Genomic DNA, 19,781 nt, shown 5'->3' with positions numbered 1-19,781 from the left:
AGTCCTTCCCCGGGGGATGCAAGGAGTCTAAAGGCACAGCCCGTTCCCTCCCCCTTCAGAAAATCAAGCTCACGATTCAGTCAGAAGAGAACTTGATTTCTTAAGAGGCAGAGCTGCGTTCCCAGGTCAAAGCAGGTGACTGGCGTTGCTGGGAATACAGACATTGAATCTCCTCCAGAGTTTCAGAGACGTTATCTGACTCATGTCCTCTAGGCTCCTGCCCTGAATCTGAAGAGAATCCTGATGTATGCAGACCCGGAGAGATGGCTCTGGCCCTAGCTCACCCCAGTGAGAATGCAAGTCCCCACCATCCTGGGAAAAGGATTATTCTGTAGGTAGGTCAGAAGTAACCCAAGAACTGGTTTTAAACCAGCCTGACCCACCAGTGAGCGTCTCAGGCTTTGGAAGTCCAGGCAGAAGCAGACTCAAACACTGACCTATATCTGCTTCCCAAGACCCTATGGGAGACCCTCTAGGAGATCAGGGAGGCTGTGCCTGATCAGCCAAACTTTGCTTTAATTGATATATCCAGTTGTTTTGGTTTCAGATGTTGAGTGGTGTCTCCTCTGTTGACACTGGGCCGTATTTCTTTCACATCTAAGTTGTAACAAGTCAGTGCCCAGGATTAATACCTAGAATGATGATTTTTTTTAACTTGAATATTCTGAATTATGTCTTCTAGCTTTTTTTTTGCTCAGTGATTATGTTAAGACAGAAGTGGGGGCTGGCGTGGAGGGACCCCTGGACCTTTCCTCTTCTTCCAGCTCCCTGAGAATCAGGGCTCCCGCAGCCTGCGTGGTTCTTTCCAAAAGTCAGCTCTCGGTCCTGCTGCACTCACTAACCCGGGACTTAGTGGGTAAGACCTTATTTTTATCAATGTTCAAAACAAATTTCATACTTCAAACTCCAGAGCCCAAACCAGCAGCTCCGACGGTGTTTATGTGGCTCCGACAGGACAGAGATGGGGAGAGGGGCTGTGGGAGCTGCAGGCTGAGGGCCTGCTCAGGAGGTTTAATGTCTGTGCATTTTCTGGAGTCCCAAGTTACCCCTGAGGTTCCTGCTCACCTGGCAAGCAGAAGGACTCAGAGGGTCCTGCTCCCACAGAGGCCAGGCGTCCAGCCACCAAAGAGGACCAAGCCCTAGAAACAGTAGGTGATTGGACCAGAGTCCTAGAGCAAGTGAGATTCAAGACGAGGCTGCAGGGTCTCCTAGGCACTGCCCTTGGTTTTGCCACTGTTGTAGAAAGAAAATTTGGTTTCATTACCAGCAACCTCTGAGTTTACCTTTTAATTATTTTTAAAAGATTTTATTTACTTGAGAGAGCCAGGGAGCCACCACAAGCAGAGAGAGCAGGAGAGGGAGGCACAGACTCCCAGCTGAGCAGGGAGCCCAGTGTGGGACTTGATCCCAGAACCCTGGGGTCATGACTTGAGTCAAAGGCAGACACTTAACCGACTGAGCCATCGAAACTTACCTTTTAAGAGCCTTTCAGGTGGAACATAAATCAGTCAAACTTTGAAAGAAGTTACATTCATAAACTTATATTTTTATTCTTTCTGTACATATTGGCAATGATAAAGCTTAAAGATGCATGTCCTATGAAATAGGCAAAACAAGGAATTTACATAAATAATTTATACTTCAGAAAATTAAAGTTGAAAAATATTTCCATATCATTAGAGTTCACAGTATTTAAAGTAAATCAAGCTTTCCCCTTTATATTTCAAACTCTATTGTCTCAGCAGAGATGATAAAATCTAATTGGGAACAAAATGATCAAGTTTGTGTTTTCGTTCAGTGCAGAGAGTAGACCAACTTCAGCATGAGGCTGTGCCCGCGCCGAGGTGGCAGCGCTTCTCCCCAGTCCTCCACCTCCTGAGCGCCTGTGGCCCGGCACAGCACCATCCCCCCAACCCCCAGCCAAAGCTGCCCGGCCCGGGATGGCTACAGCGTCACCAAAACCACCCGCCCTGGGTACATTCAACCACGGGACAGTGTCCGGTGTTCTGATGCCTCATTTCCACTTAATACTTTTTATAGCCCTGAAAATGGAAACCCTGGCATCTAAACACAGCCAGAGATGTTAACACTAATACAAGGCACTGTGCTATGGGTTTGGTTTATTTATAGGAAAGATCATGGTTGCATAGATTGCTAGCAATTTAGTGTGCAAGAAAATAGCCCCGCCGCGCGTGGCCCGTGATGGATGAAGCCGCGGTGCTCCTTCGGCCCAGGTGCAGCACCGGCCATCTGGCTCTAGCCCCGGCCTTTTGGGCAGATCCCTGAGCCCTCTACAGGAGAGTTTTTTGCTCAAAAAGCTGTAGGTCAAAGCGGACCCAGACCTCCCCCGTGGGGACCTCGTGCAGCAGGAGTCGGCGGGTTGTGGGGCCTTTGCTTTCCTGTTCGGTGCGAATTTTAGCCACTGGAACCTCAGTACGACCCAGGAAATCTGGTGAAAAGACATGCCAGAGTCAAAGTTCCTTCTTTATAAAAGTCGTTAAAGAAAACTACTAGGAGTATCTGAAGACATTCTTATAACTTTCAGATCCAACTCAGCGGCTGTTACTGTGACTGGATGTGTGCGGAACAGGGGGTATGTGGGAGGAGACTGCCTCGTTGGCTCCAAGTCTCTACAGTCAGAGTAGGTGTCAGCCGCTCAGGAGGTGCTGGGAGCAGTGCTGTGCTACTCTGTAGGGAGGGACTGGGGTCCCTAATGGAAACACCCCAGAGGGCACCCTTTACCCCGGAGAGGATCCCCCTCCCCAGCCTTGCTTCTCCCCATGGGCCCCTGTCCTTTTCCTTAGGTGTCATGGGGCAAAAATGAAGCCAAGTACCCTGGACCTAGACCCCGAATTCTAGAGTACTGGGGAAACTTTGGGTTCCCTGGTCGAGTTATACTGTACCATCCGGTGAAAACTGGTCTCTGTCAAACATGGTGAGACACAGCACATCTTGGTAGAGATCCTTAATAAAGAACTGGCAGTTAAAGTTCCACTTGGGATTGAGCGTGTCCGGGAGGGTCCTGGTGGTATAGCTCTGGGAGCCCATGCTGATTTCACAGTATGGATTGCTCTTTCCTGAACAAAAAACAAAGCAAAGACGCATGTGGCATGTGTGGGTAGAATAAAGGACAACAGTGCCTTCCTTGAGCAGAAGCAGGATCCAGACCACAAGATCGGGAGTCACCCTGGGAGTCCAGATCTGCCCGGCAGTCTCCGTGTGCCCAGCACCGACAGCAGCACAAGCCTGGAGCACCCGTGCGGGCTCCCGCGTCCCAGCTGCCTCCCACGAGCCCGGGCAAGTGTCAGTGCGGCTTCCGCTCAGACGCGCTGAGGAGGGAGGCGCTGGAACTTACTGAGAACACACACCGATGATAATATGGGTCCAACAACCATTTTAGTGGCAGTGGAAACACTGATTTTTTTAAGTGTCCCATTATTCAACGTTCAGAAGAGTCACCAGCAAAGAACAGAGCAGTTACCACATCTGTTGAACAGGAGAAGCATTTACCATTTGGTTTACAGGCTTTTAATTCTGTAGCTTCGATGACCTGCACCATCAGACGCCCGATGCCTGAAGTCTTTTGCGAGCGAGCTACAAAAGAGGAGGAAAGCCCGGTTAATTTCTCCTCTCAGCGTGCAGGTAGCGCACGGAGGACACGGAGCTCTAGATGACCTAACGCTCCCCCGTGGCCCCTGCCATGGTGCTGGGCCTGGCTGACCAGTGTCTGGCTGCTCTGCCTTTGCCCAGGCTGTGTCCCTGCTGGGGCGCCTTGTCCGCTATCTCTGCTTGTCTGCATCCTACCCGGCCTTGCAGATGCACACTGCCCATCTGGACCCCCACCTCTGCCCCCTGCGCGCCTGTTATCCCCAGCTTCTGCGCGTCCCGCAACTTCCTCTCCAGGAGAGGCCGCTGCAGAGCTCGTGTTTATGCAGCCTTGTAGTAACGCTCTGTTGCCTAGCGATGGTCACAGTAATAAAATAATACATTCTATCCATTCAGCACTTAAAAGCAGCTAACATTTATTGGATACTTTGTGTCAGGCACCGTGCTAGACCTCTACAAAAGTTTTATTATTTAAACTGCACAATTACGCGATCTGGTAGCTGAGAACTGCCATCTCCACACGGGACAACCGAGTCTGACAAAGGACTGTGACCGCCCCTGTCACAGAGGCTGTCCATGGCAAGGTAAAAAAAAAAGTCACCACCAGGTACAAAGTCTTTTAGCCACCCACCATCATTCTAGTCACATGCAAATGCTTCAGCTTATGAAGCAGTTTCACTTAAGACCTTGCTCTATTTTGAGGATGTACTCAAAACCCTTTCATATGGAGGGGAATGAGTCTGTGAACTCGGGATTATCTTGGTAAATATGAAGTTAAGCAGGTTTTGCTCTCAAGCGTTTAAAAATGAACAAAAGGCTGCTCGTGAGCTACTGATTTTTCAAAACTTGGCGTGTAAAACTTTATGACAAGTGGTTCCTGCCCCCCATGCCAACTCCCCCAGCGCGGCACTTATACTCCGTTCCCTTTAAAGACAGGGCTGGGCCATACTCATCTTTGAAGGCCCAGTTAGGACTAGCACAGGGCTTGGCACAGAGTAAGTAATAAATGTCTAAAGAATTGAACATAGAGAAAATGCGTAACAGTATGTATAGATATTGATGTTAAGCAAAACTAAGAGAAACACTGATTTATGTCTTTGACCAATTAAGAGATCGTTATATGCTTTACAGATCATTCAGTCGTTGATTCTTCAATAGCAAGCATTTGAAGTACCATTAAAACAAGATTCAATCAGCAAAAGCCAATTCACACATACCTTTCAAGAGATATAACAAAATAAGGGGAACCTGAATAAAAAAAACAGAGTTGCAGCTACAGCAGGGGAACATGAGGGGGAGGCCTGGACTGGGAAGGCCTGGGGGCGGGCGTGGGCAGGGCTTCCGAGGAGGGCTGTTTGGTCAGGCAGTGGTGGGGGCGAGGCAGAGGGAAAGGAGAGGTGGGGCTGTGCCCTGAGTCTGGGGTAGGACATTACCCTTAATTTGGGAGGCAACAGGGAAGACGCTTAGCAAGGAGATTAAGCCCTGTAAGAAGAATGCTCTCTCTGGAAATGAAAGGGAAGGGCGATGGGGGGGCCTTGTGCCAGGGTGGAGGTTAGAGGGTCTTAACTGGGCTGTGCCACCGGGGAAGGACCGGGAGGAGGGAACAGAATGACAGCAGGTGCGCAACGCGGCCTCCGAGTAGGGGAGCATGCGGGCTGAGAGCCTGCTTGCAGTGTGGGTGGCGGGGACACCACTGCCATTCCCAGGGCTTCCCGGGAGATGCCAGGGTGCGAAGCCCAGCAGGCGGCCAGGAGAAGTCGCGGTGTGTCTGGAGTGTGGGCTCAGGGAAGCAGCCCAGCATGACTTTATGAAACAGCAGAGGGACAGAGAAGCTTAGGCGAGGGCGGCTCCAGGTACAACGGGAGAAGCCGCCTTGACTTCCTGCCATCGGGTGCAGGGACCTCAGAGCGAGTGAAGCCGTGGGTTGGGTCACTGGTGTCAAGTGAAGGAGCCATCTGCACGCGACGGGGACAGCAAGTGGGACGAACGGCATGTGAGGAGGAGGAGAGCCCTGAGATCGAGGCCCGGGTGTCAGGGAGGAGGATGGGTGGATGTGCAGGGGGGCTGGGGCAGGCGCCCGGGTGGGAGAGGAGGAGCGGAGCTGAAGGCAGACAGGCCACAGACGTGAAGTTGGGTGAAGCAAAATGGACCAAGCAAAAGTGGGCTTGGTTGTGCAAAGGACCCTCTTCCTTTGCCACAAGAGAAGGGAGGTCCCAGGGCTGGCACGGGATGCCCCCCATCTGTGTAGTGGGTGGGGGTTCAGGGAGGCCCGGAGGGCAGCAGCAGCCAACGGGATCACAACTGCTTGATCCCCCAGCAAGTCTGTCCTTCAAGTTGTCGCTGTTGAGCCCCTTCACTGCAGGAGCAGCAGCTTGTGTCCTGAGGGTGGGGCCTCTCCCCCTCCCCGGGGTCCCCTGGCAGCTGCTTCCAACCCTCCAGGGCACCACCAAGCACCTTGATAAGCTTTTTCCCGTTTCTTCTTTTCCGTGTCGATGTACTGCTCGGAGGCCGCCTTGATCTTCTGGACCCAGGCAGTCCTGCAGAAGCAGAGCACAGCCGTGGGGCGGCTTCCCCGCACGCCTCCCGGGCTTGGCCAGGAGCGCCAAAGCTCGGCCCTCGCTCGGCTCTCCTGCGCCGCCCTCGGCTTTGACAAGTTTCTCATCACAGACCGAACGTTAGTTCAACCGAAAGACTTGTTCGCTACTTGAAGATCAAGCTGGGGATCTGTGGACGGCTACTGCTTACGGAACACCAGGCACCGGCAGGGTGCTGGCACCCAGAAGGAGACGCAATGCGCCACCGCAGTGGCAATTCAGCACGACAGAGGGACATTCGACCTGAAAGCAAAGAAGTGAGCGCACAGAGGAGGGGGCGCGCCCCCATCTGCCATCACAGAGGTGGCCGTGGAGGATGGTGGCTGGCTGGGCAGAGAGCAGGAGCGCAGTGCTCCACACCAGGCGGGCGGACATCCTGGGGGGTGGGGGGATGGGGCCGGGGCTGAGACAGACAGACAGACACACACACCCCCCTCAGAGACTGGGCAAAGGAGCCCAGCCTGCCGCACGAGGGATTTTAGCAGGAAGCAAGGTGCTGGATCTCCCATTTTGGAAGATCCTGAGGAGAGATCGAGGCAGGGACCCAGGCTGAGCTGATGGCAGCAAGCCGGCACGTCCACACCGAGGCCGGCCGGTGGGCCGGGGCTGGGCGGGACTGGTTAGGGGCCCTGGGGTGCAGAAGGAGCAGGACTCGAGCATGGTCTGCAGGCGGCTAATGGGAGGGAGCCGTCCAGGCTTCAAGGCAGGTCACAGGTGGTCAGGACTGACCTCTCGTTAATGTTGTCTGTTCGGAGGGTGTAGACCCGGTCAATGTGAGAAATGTGGAAGACGGGCTCATCGCTGGAAGGGTCTGTGGGCAGTTTCACCAAGACTTCGTTCAGGAAAATGGGCTGAAAGAGTTAGGGCCAAAACACAGGCTGTGAGATGGGCCAGAACCCTCTACCCGCCTGCGTCTCCGGAGAGCGCTGTCTGTTCCGAAGAGCCTTGTTGAGAAGCAGAGAAGAGGCTGGCTTCTCGAGTCTTCTACTTAGGGAAAAAGAGACGGTGTCCATTTTGTGGAAGAAGCATGTTGGGCAGATCAGAGATCCCTGAACTGGGGACAGGAGTTCCGCGTGTCCACGGGACAGGGTCGCTCAGCACTCTGCTCCCGCTTCGGTTTCACAGACACCTGATGCTGAACGTGGATGGGGGCGGCGGGGGGGCTACATGTCAAGTTTGCCAGGGAGAAGGCCAGAGCCCACAGCTGGAGTCCGGCCATCAGCGGCCAGAGGGCAGTGAGGGCCCCGCCACACTGGGCCTTCCTCCCTGGGACATGACAAAGGGGGAGTGACCCATCTGGAGACGGGGGAAGAGAGTCGCATGGGGACAAGGAAGGCTCAGGCCAGGAAGGAGGTCCTCGAGGTGACAGAAACACCTCGTTACGTTCCTGATGCCATGGCCAGGGACGTGACACTTACCGTTTTATACATTTTGAACTGGGCATTGGACTTAGAGCTGAAAAGCTTCTCAGAGCCTGAGGAAACAGCAAACTGCTTGACCATGTAGGTCAGGAGCAGAAAGTCGTTGAAGAGGAAGCCGTGTAGCTCCTTATTGCTCTTGGTCTTATACAACTTTCCACTGTGGAGAAGCTTCCGGGGCCCCAGGCAGTTGGTGAGGGAGTTGAAAATCAGTTGCTTAAAGAGAAATTGTCGCTTTGTGAGTGCCAGCACAAACCATCCCCGTGCCCCGTGGGAGGCCAGTGCCCCGGACCTGAGGGTGCTGTGGTAGAATCTTGTAGTTGGGAAGGTGGCTGGAACCATTCACCTTGACACAAAAGATCCTTGTGTTTATTTTTCTTCAGAGTTCAAAGTGGCATCGTGAAAATGATCACTTAGAGCCACAGAATATGGATCTTAACAGCTGGATTCAAAGAACTCAAAAATATCAAAGTTCTCTTTCTAAGAAAGGGAAATGACACCCCAGAAAGGACAGGATGGTGAGTCCCCAGGGGCTGGGCTGAGGCATACACTGTTCACGGGCTCCGGTTCCCCACCCAGAGCCTGCCCAGGGGGCCCCAGCTTCGCCCCACAGGGCTCACCTCTGCGAGACCGTCACACTGAACGTGGGCCTGTATCCACTCCAGCCGGTCGGAATTTTCTTTTTCCCGAACTCCTTCATTAACTTGGGAGCAAAGCTCCTCTGCCCGCTCAAGAGCCAGCTTTAGGGACGAGTGGTCTACGTGATTCTCCAGGGTGTTCTCCAGAATCTGGAAAAGAGTGGGCCGCGTCATCCGGTGATGACGGTGAGCAGTGTCACCCGCCCGCCCGGGCGTCGCGCTGGCTGCTGCACGTGCTGGGTGCCGGCCACTGGCCACACAACAGTAATAACTGTTTGCCCTTGAGGAGCTGCTCACGGCTCCTGCATTCCTGGGGAGACAAGGACTCAGGTAAAGAGGCTGTGCCAAATGCTGCACAGATCAAGTGCCCTGAAACCTGTGGGCATCTAGGGGCTCTCCATGGGGTCTTAGCAATAGGACCTGTGTGAAAGGGGTCTGCCTGCCACCCCCAGTCACCTGAGCCAGTGCCTTTAACCCACCAGGGGCCCTGGGTGTGAACCTGCTGAAGGACAATCATGTGTAACATTCTGGGGGTCACTGGTCTTTTTAAAAAAATCTGCAGAACCCCTAGGGATAAAAATACATATATAATGTTTATACAAAAAATTAAAATTAAAATTTAAAAAATAATAAAAAATAAAAAAATCTGCAGAAAGCAATGACCCCTCTGCTACAGGAAAAATACAATAAAATCATGTCATCCCCTAGTAGGAAAACACATTCAGTTCATTCCGAAGTGCCTTCAAACTAACGTTACAAATGCAAAAGAACAGAGGTGCATCCCCCTGTGTGGCCCCAGCAGCAGATGCCTCCTGACTGGACTCTGGTCACAGTGGGACCACAGTCCTCTGTCTACAACTCCAAAATGGGAGAAAGCCCCGAAAGTCTAATATGTTTTCCAATATTCATTTGGTGGCAAAACCTGACCTAGCCCAAAGAGAGGCCTTTATTTATTCTACTCGGTAGTGATCACTCATGTATGTCACTGCAGGAATACTACTGTGTTTGGTTAAAGGTGATGTCCAGGCTTTGTTGTGATGTCATATAATAGACAGTATTTGAATCACACTCTGAGTTTTGAGACACATCTGGCTCACACTATCTCAGCTAAGGGCCTGCGGAGGACTGTATTAATGGGTCAGCTTGGTATCACCACTGTGGCACGAGGTCTACACTGAGCCAACATGGCTTAGAGGCCAACGGTCAAAGGATAATCCATAAAAGCAAGTCTTATACTATTTCTGCTGTTTTCCTTTGTAAGATGATTAAAATTGCATCCATGGTAACTTGTGGAAAGATGCTTCCCCTCAGAAGGCATACTGGCTCGAGAGGGCCACCTAGTTTCTGTTAAAAGATGGACGGCCTTTAGGACTGCTGAGTTCGCAAGTTGAGGTGGGCCTGGCTCGGGGATGGTGGTGAGCCCGGGGTTAGGCTGTGCTGAGTCGGGGGCTCCTGAGACAATCCAGGTACAGGTGTTCAGCTGGTAGAATAATTCAGCTCTCACCCGAAAGACTGGAGTCCAGGGTTGTACTAACAGAGGACTCTGTCTGGGCTTAAGACAGGTTCCGCAGCTGCAGACCTAGAGGGCGACTGCCCTGCCTAGAAAAACACACTCCTGACTCTGAGAAGCCAGAGGAGTTTCCTGGGGGAGGGGGCGCAGGTTACCCCAGTGACCCCGGATGACCTGTATTTGCCTAATCCAGATGCCTGTGTGCACTCGTGTGTGCACACATGGCCCAGCCCATTGGACAGTGTGGCGGGGGAGGCTGGCGCTCTCCCGGGCTCCCTGGCTAGGGCCTCCGTGGCCCTCTGTGGCGCCGCCGCTCTGTCCCAGCCAGGGCACTCACGCTTCTGATGAGAAGAGGGTAGCGGGTGATCCTCTGCATGGGCTTCAGCAGGAAGCTGGACAGGGGCATCCCCTTACACCGAGGGTCAGATGCCAGCTTCTGCAAAGAAGGGAGAGGCTCATGAGCAAAGTGCACCTTCGAGGAAAACAAAGGAAACGCCGACTGTATTTCTGATGTTGGGCACCTTGTAGATTTCTAATTTCTCTTAAAGACTCAGGATTCAAAAATGATACGCCTCAGATGAACAGCAGGAGGACCTCCGAGGGGAGGTCAAGCTCCCCACCCCTGTTGGTCAACCCAGCAGAAGCTTTCAGCTCTCTCCCTCTTACATGGATTTGTGGCTGTGCCGTCTCTCCCTCCTCTGCTTCCGGAAGCACTGACCGCTGTCTTCCCAGCCGGCTCCTTCCCGATCCCCACTTCTTTCTTCTCCTCTCCCAGCTCTGAAGGGAAGGTGCTGCCCGAGGCCCCGTGCAGCGAAGTCCCGAGCATCGCCCGGACCCTCTCCAGAGCTCCGTGCTTGCCGCGTTACTCTCCTTCCTACCTGGACCTCCCACTCACTACCTCAGCACACCCCAAAGTCCTCACCTTCCTTCCCGAAAGCCTTCTCTTCCACCTCCGTCCCCGAGCTGTTGCACCACTCTGCACCCACCCACCTTCCCTCCACACGCCGGGGAGTCCCCTTCCACGCCAGTCCGTCTTCTAAAAATAGCTCTTGATTCCCCCTGTCTCTGCCTGCCCATTGTCTCTGCTTTGTTCGAAACAGTCACTACCGTTTACTGAGCACCTAAGATGTGCATTACCTTGGCTACTGTGCCTGCTCTCTCTCCACCTAGTTCATACTCATTTCTGAAGACTCACATTATGCCTCCCCTTGGGCAGCCTCTCCCCTTCCTTGACGCCTTCCCTCCTTTTCAGTGATCCTTCTCGAGCCCCACAATAACCTGTGGACGCCTTTATCGTAACGCCACCTCTGGACTGGGTAAGACAGGGAGAGGGATCACGTTTGAGTTGTCTCCATGACCCTGTAGACTGTTAGCTCCAGGAAACTAAGTACCCCAACATATTTGCTTCTACTCTTATTAATATAGTACCTGAATAAAGTAGCTGGTATTCTTGGGTGACCTTTTTTTTTTTAATGACCATTTGTAATGACTGAAAAGCACATTTATTATAATTTAACTACTTGCCACGATGGGGTATTAAAACTGCTCCCTCCTTTTGTTTTTGGATATATCTAAGATGCTTTCTATTTCTGTATTTTCTGAGACTTTTTAAACAGTTACATTTAGAATAAATATTATTGCTAGACTTTGTTTTTAGATTTTTTTTTTTTTGACAGAGAAAGATCACAAGTAGGCAGAGAGGCAGGCAGAGAGAGAGGAGGAGGCAGGCTCCCCACTGAGCAGAGAGCCCGATACGGGGCTCGATCCCAGGACCCTGAGATCATGACCTGAGCCGAAGGCAGAGGCTTTAACCCACTGAGCCACCCAGGCGCCCCTAGACTTTGTTTTTAATGTAATGTAATCGACACAATGCCTTTCATCATGAGACTATAAACTTATTCTTACTATTGTTAACAGTTGTGATGACACCAATACCCTATATACACTGCGGCTGTTATTACTATTGGGAAAATTAAAAAAATCTTTTACTCATGCTTTAGAAGGTAAAGATCCAATTTCTTTTTAATGATTTTTATTTTTAAGTAATCTTTGTGCCCAATGTGGGGCCTAAGCCCATAACCCCGAAATCAAGAGTCACACGCTCTACCAATTAAGCCAGACAGGCACCCCTAAATATCCTTCATTCTACTATTCATTATTTTAAAACATTTGCATGCATTCGCAGTCCCACATTTATCTACTTATTCTGACCAGTGTTTGTGTCTGATCTTGGTTCCCTTGTATGTTTCTTCTGGTTCATTTCTAAGCAAGCCCGCGCCTCCCACCCTTACTGCCAACTTCATGAAGAGTCAGTCCTCAGGGCCTTATTTAAGTCGAATCATTTTTGCATCCCGGAGATCATCATAAGGAAGGTAATTGTAATTAACATTTATTGAATGCTTATACGTGCTAGTCTCTGCTAGAAAGTACTTTAAAAGTAGTATCTGACCATCTCTGGGTTACACACTGGAGCCTGATGTTAAGCACCAAATGTTAAGCAGCTTGCCTTGGTCACACGACCCGCCGCCGTCTGATTCCGAAGGCTGCTTTATTCTAGGATGATGCTATGTCCTCCTGGGATGATTCTATTTGGTTTTGACAGACTCTTCTTTTCATGTAAGGCTTAATTTTATTCACTGATCTTTATTTTATTTTATTTTATTTTATTTTAAAGACTTTATTTATTTGACACAGAGAGAGACAGTGAGAGAGGCAACACAAGCAGGGGGAGTGGGAGAGAGAGAAGCAGGTTTCCTGCTGAGCAGGGAGCCAGATGCGGGGCTTGGTCCCAGGTCCCTGGGATCATGACCTCAGCCAAAGGCAGACACACAAGGACTGAGCCATCCAGGCGTTCCTATTTGCTGATATTTTAATTAAGATTTTAACAACTATATTTATAAGAGATATTGGGTTATAACTTTTTTTTTCATTTTTGTAATTAAATACAAATGCAAATATAGGCTTTGGGGGTCAGGAACACTTTTGCCTTATACAGTGAATTAGATGGGTCTGTCTTTCTTTCTTTCTTTTTTTAACATTTTATTTATTTGAGAGAGACAGAACGAGTAGGGGGCGGGCAGAGGGAGAGGGCAAAGGACAAGCAGACTCCCCATTAAGCAGGTACCCCAAGATCATGACCTGAGCTAAAGGCAGACACTTAACTGACTGAGCCACCCAGGCACCCCAGAGTTATATTCTATTATGCTTTTCAGTGTATCTGTTCTTAGATATATTGATATCATTTATGCTTTTATCTTTATTACTTACTCCATTTTTTTGTTGGAATTTTTATCCTCTGCCTAAATATCTTATATTCTATGCTTAATTATTTTTTCCACTCTTTTTTGATAATGAAGACATTAAAATGATGCATCCTCCCTTCAGGCACTGTGGCTGTAACAGACCCCAGTATGCAGTATTTCAGAAACCAAAAAACAAGACGACGTAGAAAAGCAAGAAAACAGATTTGATTCTCATTTCTGTCACCACTTTAACATGTGTGGGAAGTGTGTATTGCCCAACATGAGCGAAGATGCGTTCGTGTTCACACGCCGGGCTGGGCTGCGGTACCCGCCGCGTATCTCGCTGCTGGATCTCTGGGAGGCTGTCGCTGACCCCTTACGCTACCCATGGCGGTCTCTGGCTGCTGGATCTCTGGGAGGCTGTCGCTGACCCCTTACGCTACCCATGGCGGTCTCTGAAGGCCCTTCTAGCGTGACTGCGCACCAAGGCTTTGTTTTTAATTTACGACTGTGGCACCATGGAGCTGACTGTGTCCTCCTCTCATTGGTTTCTGAACTTTTTGAGGACATTGGGGTGCGCGTGGAGCACATGGACAGAGTCACATGTGTGTGTTTAAGCAGCGTCCTAAGTCCTAGTGTCGCCCTTCTCCTCTCATTTCCTTTGGTCCTGCTGTATGCATCCACTGACATTTTATCTTGTTGCTTTTGATATATTTGAGTAAGCTATTTTATGCTTTTTTGGGGGATAAGATGGGTATAGTTCACAAATTTAATATAAATTTAATAAAGTGACATTCTGGATATTTTTGGCATATAAAGTAGCTGATTTAATAGGCTTAAATAAAACTCTACTAATAGATGGGCAACATCATGGTCCCAGTGCCAAGAAAAGTCAATTCTACATGGACGGTAACACCAACACTCAAAACATTCTTTGCCATATTGGTGTTTCCTCTGGAAAGCGGGGGGGGTGCCCCTCCCCAGGCCGAGCCCCCCGACGGTGCAGCGGTCTCTGCCTCCAGGCTCGGAACAGGGTGGCCTGCCCACGATCCCAGAATGGAGTTACCTTTAAAAATTCCTTGAACTCCGTGTCTTCGTCCGTCTTCTGCTGTAACAGAGCTGCTCCATTCAGCTGACAGCTACAGAATCGGATGTAAGCCTGCATGTGGGACAGCTCAGCGGCCAGGATGTCCCCAATCGTCTGCACGGGCATCTTCTCTCCTCCCGTCTTCTTCCGGACCCGCAAGGCCCTGCAACCAACACACTCCCATGGTCAGTTTCTAGCGAATGTCGTTAGTAAATAAAGGATGAATATCATGGGAGACTAAGGTAAACGAGAACCAGTGAGTTACCTAAAAACCTGGCACTGTGAGGGGAGAGTCAGAAGGAGGAGGCGGCGGGGGCCTACGTTCTGCTGGCCAAGCCAACCTGGGTGAAATGTTAGCAAAGAAGAGTAAGAAAACGGAAGTCTGTACACTTGGGTATTTCTAGGTCCTTGGAATTGCTTTGGATTCATTTTTGGTTCTTAGCAAACTTCCTTTAGAGAAATTCTAATGTGTTCTCAGCTGAACCAAGAAGAAAGGAATTTTCTACACTCTGTGTAGGGGAAAAAGGGAGCAGGAGCCCACAGAGGCCAGGCGTGGAGGGAGAGGTGAGCACTGTCCTCTGGAGAGCTGCTGCGCCCTGAGGAGGGCAGAGATGCGGCCAGGGCTGGGCTGGGCGTGCTGAGTCCCCTGTGCCCTGGAGTCCGTCCTCACAGGTGAGGGGGATGGGAAGTCACCCCAAGGAATGGAATTTCACGCAGGAACTGAGGAGACTGCCAGACCAGCCAGTATGCCAGGGGGCAGGAGCTACAGCTTCTCTCCTGCTCTAACTAGAGTCAAGCAAATTTTGAAATCCTATGTTAATACACTATTTTATGATTTAATTTTTCTTTGTCCAAGTTTCTTCTTTGTTATATTTCTTAGCTTCAAGAATTACGTATTTTACAGTTACGGGGCATTTCATAAAATGACAATAAAATAAAAAGCTTGAGGGAGCAGAGAACAGTTGAAAGTTCCTTTGCTAAACAGCCCTGTGGGGAGTCAAGTGGGGACGTCCTGGTCCTGGGGGCCGGGGGTGTCCACTGGCGGGGCGGGAGCTGCTCGCAACTCACTTCAGCAGCTTCGTGTTACACATGATGAGCTCCTTCCAGTTTACAAAGATTAAGGCCATTTCTCCTTCAGTGAGAAAGCCTGACTCCACCATCCGTTTCTGAAAAACCTAAATTCAAGACACAAAAGAAGTGTTAGCTGGGGTGTGAATACACAGGCTATGTGGTCTAAATCAAACAATACCTTCACATACTGAAACTAATATGATCACGATGTTTTTAAATAAGCCTACTTATGATTGCTAAATTTTCCCCCCAATTTTAATTTAAATTCTAGTTAGTTAACATAGAGTGTAATACCAGTTTCAGGAGCAGAATTTTGTGATTTGTCACATATATATAACACCGAGTTGATTGCTAAATTTTATTTTATTTATTTATTTGAGAGAGAGAGTACAAGCTTGGGGGGTTAAGGGGGGGGGTTAAGGGGTTAAGGGTTAAGGGGGTTAAGGAGAGAGAGAATCTCAAGCAGATGCCTCACTGAGCACGGGGCCTGACCTGGGGCTCAGTGTCACAACTCTGACATCATGACCTGAGCTGATACCAAGGGTCAGATGCCCAACTGACTGAGCCACCCAGGCGCCCTGATTGCTAAATTTTAAGTTGCATAATTTCTCTACTGTTTGCGCTCTGGTTCTTACTAGGGCTAATTCTTCTTCTTCTTCTTCTTTTTTTTTTTTTTGTAAGTGGGCTCCATGCCCAACTTGGGACTCGCACTCACAACCCTGAGATCAGGAATCACATGCTCCACTGATCGAGCCAGCCAGGCGCCCCTTCTTAGGCCTAATTCTGAGAAGGACTGAGGCCAGTACCCTCGTCAATAAGAGGAGCTTCTCCTACCTACCTCCTAGAGAGATGAAGCAGGTTCAATGAAACCATGTGCATAAAGCACCCGCACCCTGTGAAAGCTGCAAAATTGAGGGGCTGGGCACCCCAGAGTCCCAGAAGCAGTCTGTGAGAGGGTCAGCACCAGAAAAAGTGATGATTCACACGGCCCCCATGCAGATGCGGACCTCAGAGGCTGGCTGAGCGGAAATGCGACCCTGCATCGATATTCCACGACATCGATATTCCACGATATTCCACTGGAGGATTTACGGAGCTGATGGGTACGTTTCTGCACACGCCCGTGTGCGTGTGTGCACACGCTGTGGGTGGGTTCTGAGTGAACTTCACAGATGATGCAGGTCAAGCCCAATCAGCTGTTATTATAATTATTATTAGTTTTTAAAGATTTATTTATTTGTTTTTTAGACAGAGTGAGTTGGGGAAGGAGCAGAGCATGAGAATTCTAGGCAGACTCTGCACAGAGGTGGGGATTGATCTCACGGTCCCGAGATCATGACCCGAGTTGAAATGCAGACCCGGTCCCTTAGCTGACGGAGCCACCCAGGGCCCCTCAGCTGTTGCCTTTCCCAGGGCACTCATGAGGAAAGAAAGACTGAGAGAGTGATCTGCTCAAGGTCACAAACCTAGACCACGAAGGAGCCAGAACAGAAACACCAGTCTTTCTGATTCTAAGCTGGTTTCCATGAGCAACTGGGATTCCCAGCAAGTGCCTCTAAAGCCTTAAGGAAACTGTGAAGTTACCCGAGACAACCTTCTCGTGTGTGATCTTTCCGAGATACGCACGACACGTCAGCCTACTGAAAGCGCTCATCGGCCCTGTGAGAAGACGCAGGCTCCTTCTGAAGGCTCACCACGCCCGCGCGGCCCGCACCTGCCAGCTTCACCCGCCTGGTCCCCGAGGCCTGGACACTCCAGCCACGGGGGACCACCCACAGGACCCTAGTTCCTGGGCACAGCCTTCCCACAGTGCTTTCTGCCCGCGGCAGGTCTTCGGTGAGTGTCGATTTACTGAGTTGTGCTGAACACGGACTTGAAGGATTCAGGTAACCGGTGCTATGAACCGGACATCTCTGAACCTTCATCGTTCGAAGATCGGAGCGAGGATGTCAGGATCCTCTGACGGGAGCGCGCCCTGGCAAGGTGGTGGGTCTGCTCTGAGGCGCCGGAAGGACGGGAAGGCACCTGCTGGTCTGTCCTCTCACCCGCTGATGAACACACGCTACTTTACTCATTCGTCCCATTCACCTGCCTCCGGGAGGAAGCGGAGGAGGAGGACGGTCGGGCCCTCTGCGAGCCTCCGGGGGGATGGCGATGAGCACGCCTGGCCTGTGAACTGCGCTCTCACCCTAAGGCCCTGACCCCGACGTGGGCCCTTGCTCCTCAGGCGGGGCAGGCGGGCAGAGTGGGAATAACCAAGGCGTAAGCGGGTGAGTGACGGGTCTGAGTGGGGCAGGCGTGCGGCCCCCGTGCACGCTCCACGCCGGTGTCCGACAGGTGCTTCCACGGCCATTAGCAACCTCCCAGCACTGCAACCTGCCAGCAGCAGGGTGATACTCGGAGGGATCAAGGATAAGATGGGTTTTTCTTCTCGCCATCTTTCCAGGTCAGAGAAGTGTAGACATAAACACACATAATTCATTCCCAATGGAAAGGCCTGCAAAGGGCCAGACAGAGTTTTGGGGACGCAGGATGAAGGACACATGTCCCTGCTGCCAGGGGCTCACAGCCTTGCGGGGAAGAGAGACGTTACCCACTAGCAGCGTGGCAGAGTGTACTTGAGAGTGGAACAAGTGTGCGGGTCACAAGCCCCAGCTCGCGTGCAGGCTGGAGCGAGGGCAGGCCTTTCCGCGGGCAGATGGAGAAGGGTGCAGCTTCCCCGCCACACCTCCAGCGAGGTCACGGCCAGGCACCTGCTGGGCCCGCTGGGACATGTGTTCTCTTCAGGTGGCTTGTTTATTTAACTGGGCTTCTCATCCGAGGGCCTTGACACATTTGGTGAGAACGAAGAGCCACGGAAACAAGTCTTACTTTGTTTACTCCAACACAGACCATTTTTAAGTGCTGCTCTAACGGCTGTCCCTGGCTTGGGGGTCACTGGGAACGGGAGTCGGCGCCGACAGTAAACACAGGCCTCACCTCCACGACGAGCTGCAGGTCGTCCACGTACCGCTCCTCCGTCCGGATCAGCTCGTGGATGTAGCCCTGCCTCTTCCTCTCCCCCGGCTGCATGGTGTCCAGGCTCTGGAGGTCCGCGCACCCTATGGGAAGACAGGGCACAGGTTCAAAACAGCCCTTTTGTCTTCTTTGTAGGAAACAGACAATTACCAGCAGACGTGCTGGGTTTACGAACGGAGCCTTGAAAGAGCCACGCAGGTTTCCAGAGTGCCCGATGGTCCGCAGAGCAGCGCCCACCTGCCGAAGGCCGGCCTCGCCGCCCGCTCCCCCGGAGCCACAGGGAGCCATGCCCCTAGCATCTCACTGGGGTCCTTGCTTCTCTTCCAAATCAATGACAGAGGAAGGGGTTTTAGAAGTGGTCTCAGAGGGATGAGAACTGTTCTGAACTTGTGAAGAGCCTGTGCAGTTCTCATCGCTGCGGGACATTTTTAAAAATAGATAGTGATCTTTGAGATATCAAAGATATTTGATTGATTAACTCAGTCAGCCGAGGGGCGATTTGATTAAATCAATCAAATGCTTGAGACCAGTGTTTTCCAAATTGCGGGTCATAAGCCATCTGTGGATCCTTCCATCAAGTTTGTTTTTAATAATTTTTTTTTAAGATTTTATTTATTTATTTGACAGACAGATCACAAGTAGGCAGTGAGGCAGGCAGAGAGAGAAGGGAGGAAGCAGGCTCCCTGCTGAGCAGAGAGCCCGATGCGGGGCTCCATCCCAGGACGCTGGGATCATGACCTGAGCCGAAGGCAGCGGCTTTAACCCACTGAGCCACCCAGGCACCCCTCAAGTTTGTTTTTAAAAATGTGGGTTAGGCATGCTCTCTCTTTCCCTTTCCCTCACTCTCTCAAATAAAAAAATAAAATCTTTTTTAAAAAAAGGGAGCATCTCGGTGGCTCAGTCGGTTAAGTGTCTGCCTCCTTTTAGCTCAGGTCATGATCTCAGGGTCCTGGGATCCAGCCCGGAGTCAGGCTCCCTGCTCGGTGGGGAATCGCTTCTCCTTCTCCCACTGCTCCAACTCCTGTCTTGTGTGCTCTTTCTCAAATAAATAAAATCTTAAAAAAAAAAAGTGGGTCAGGGGGCACCTGGGTGGCTCAGTGGGTTAAGCCTCTGCTTTTGGCTCAGGTCATGATCTCAGGGTCCTGTGATGGAGCCCCAGGTCGGACTCCTGGCTCAGTGGGGAACCTGCTTCTCCCTGTCCCCCTGCTCATTCTCTCGCTCTCAAAGGAATAAATAAAATCTTTAAAAAAATGTGGGTCAGGCTTAGCATTAACACAAACAAACAAATAAATACAAACCACCTGGTGTGCAGCATTGGTAAGTACTGCTCTGTGAACACTTTTACGTAGGTATGTAGAGTATCTTACTGCTAAGAAATGTTTGAGGAACATTTCTCTAGATTTCTCAAAGTCAAGTGTTACAGTTAGGAAACCTGAAATTCCTGGGATTCAGCAGTTCCCAACAAGGCCACTGCCTTAGCCACCAGAACTGGTTCTGGGACATCATGGCCGTAAGACCTCGAGGCAAGTCCCCAGCAGCCTCGCGTCATGGTGAGCGCCGCTGCACTCAGTCTGGGTCAATTCAAGGGCACATGGGA

At 50.9% G+C, this 19,781-nt stretch overlaps 1 protein-coding gene across 2 annotated transcripts in view; it reads right to left on the bottom strand.

The window, feature by feature from the left end:
• Nucleotides 1–1,525: 1,525 nt before the first annotated feature.
• The window catches only part of ITSN2 (intersectin 2), a 137,332-nt gene continuing 119,076 nt past the window's right edge, over nucleotides 1,526–19,781 (bottom strand). For both annotated transcript variants that reach the window (XM_080813960.1, XM_080813959.1), the window contains 11 exons: nucleotides 18,146–18,267; nucleotides 15,164–15,270; nucleotides 14,075–14,258; nucleotides 10,104–10,202; nucleotides 8,239–8,406; nucleotides 7,619–7,834; nucleotides 6,930–7,051; nucleotides 6,061–6,143; nucleotides 3,511–3,594; nucleotides 2,904–3,077; nucleotides 1,526–2,449 (listed from right to left, as the gene is read on the bottom strand). In XM_080813960.1, the coding sequence (XP_080670086.1) occupies nucleotides 2,292–2,449; nucleotides 2,904–3,077; nucleotides 3,511–3,594; nucleotides 6,061–6,143; nucleotides 6,930–7,051; nucleotides 7,619–7,834; nucleotides 8,239–8,406; nucleotides 10,104–10,202; nucleotides 14,075–14,258; nucleotides 15,164–15,270; nucleotides 18,146–18,267 (1,517 nt within the window). In that variant the 3' untranslated portion in view covers nucleotides 1,526–2,291. The remainder of the gene's footprint in view (nucleotides 2,450–2,903; nucleotides 3,078–3,510; nucleotides 3,595–6,060; nucleotides 6,144–6,929; nucleotides 7,052–7,618; nucleotides 7,835–8,238; nucleotides 8,407–10,103; nucleotides 10,203–14,074; nucleotides 14,259–15,163; nucleotides 15,271–18,145; nucleotides 18,268–19,781) is intronic.

Source organism: Martes martes, assembly GCF_963455335.1.
Source record: "Martes martes genome assembly, chromosome: 9".
NCBI lineage: Eukaryota > Metazoa > Chordata > Mammalia > Carnivora > Mustelidae > Martes > Martes martes.
Note: the sequence above shows the minus strand (reverse complement) of the source record. Positions and strands in the feature narration are given on the sequence as shown.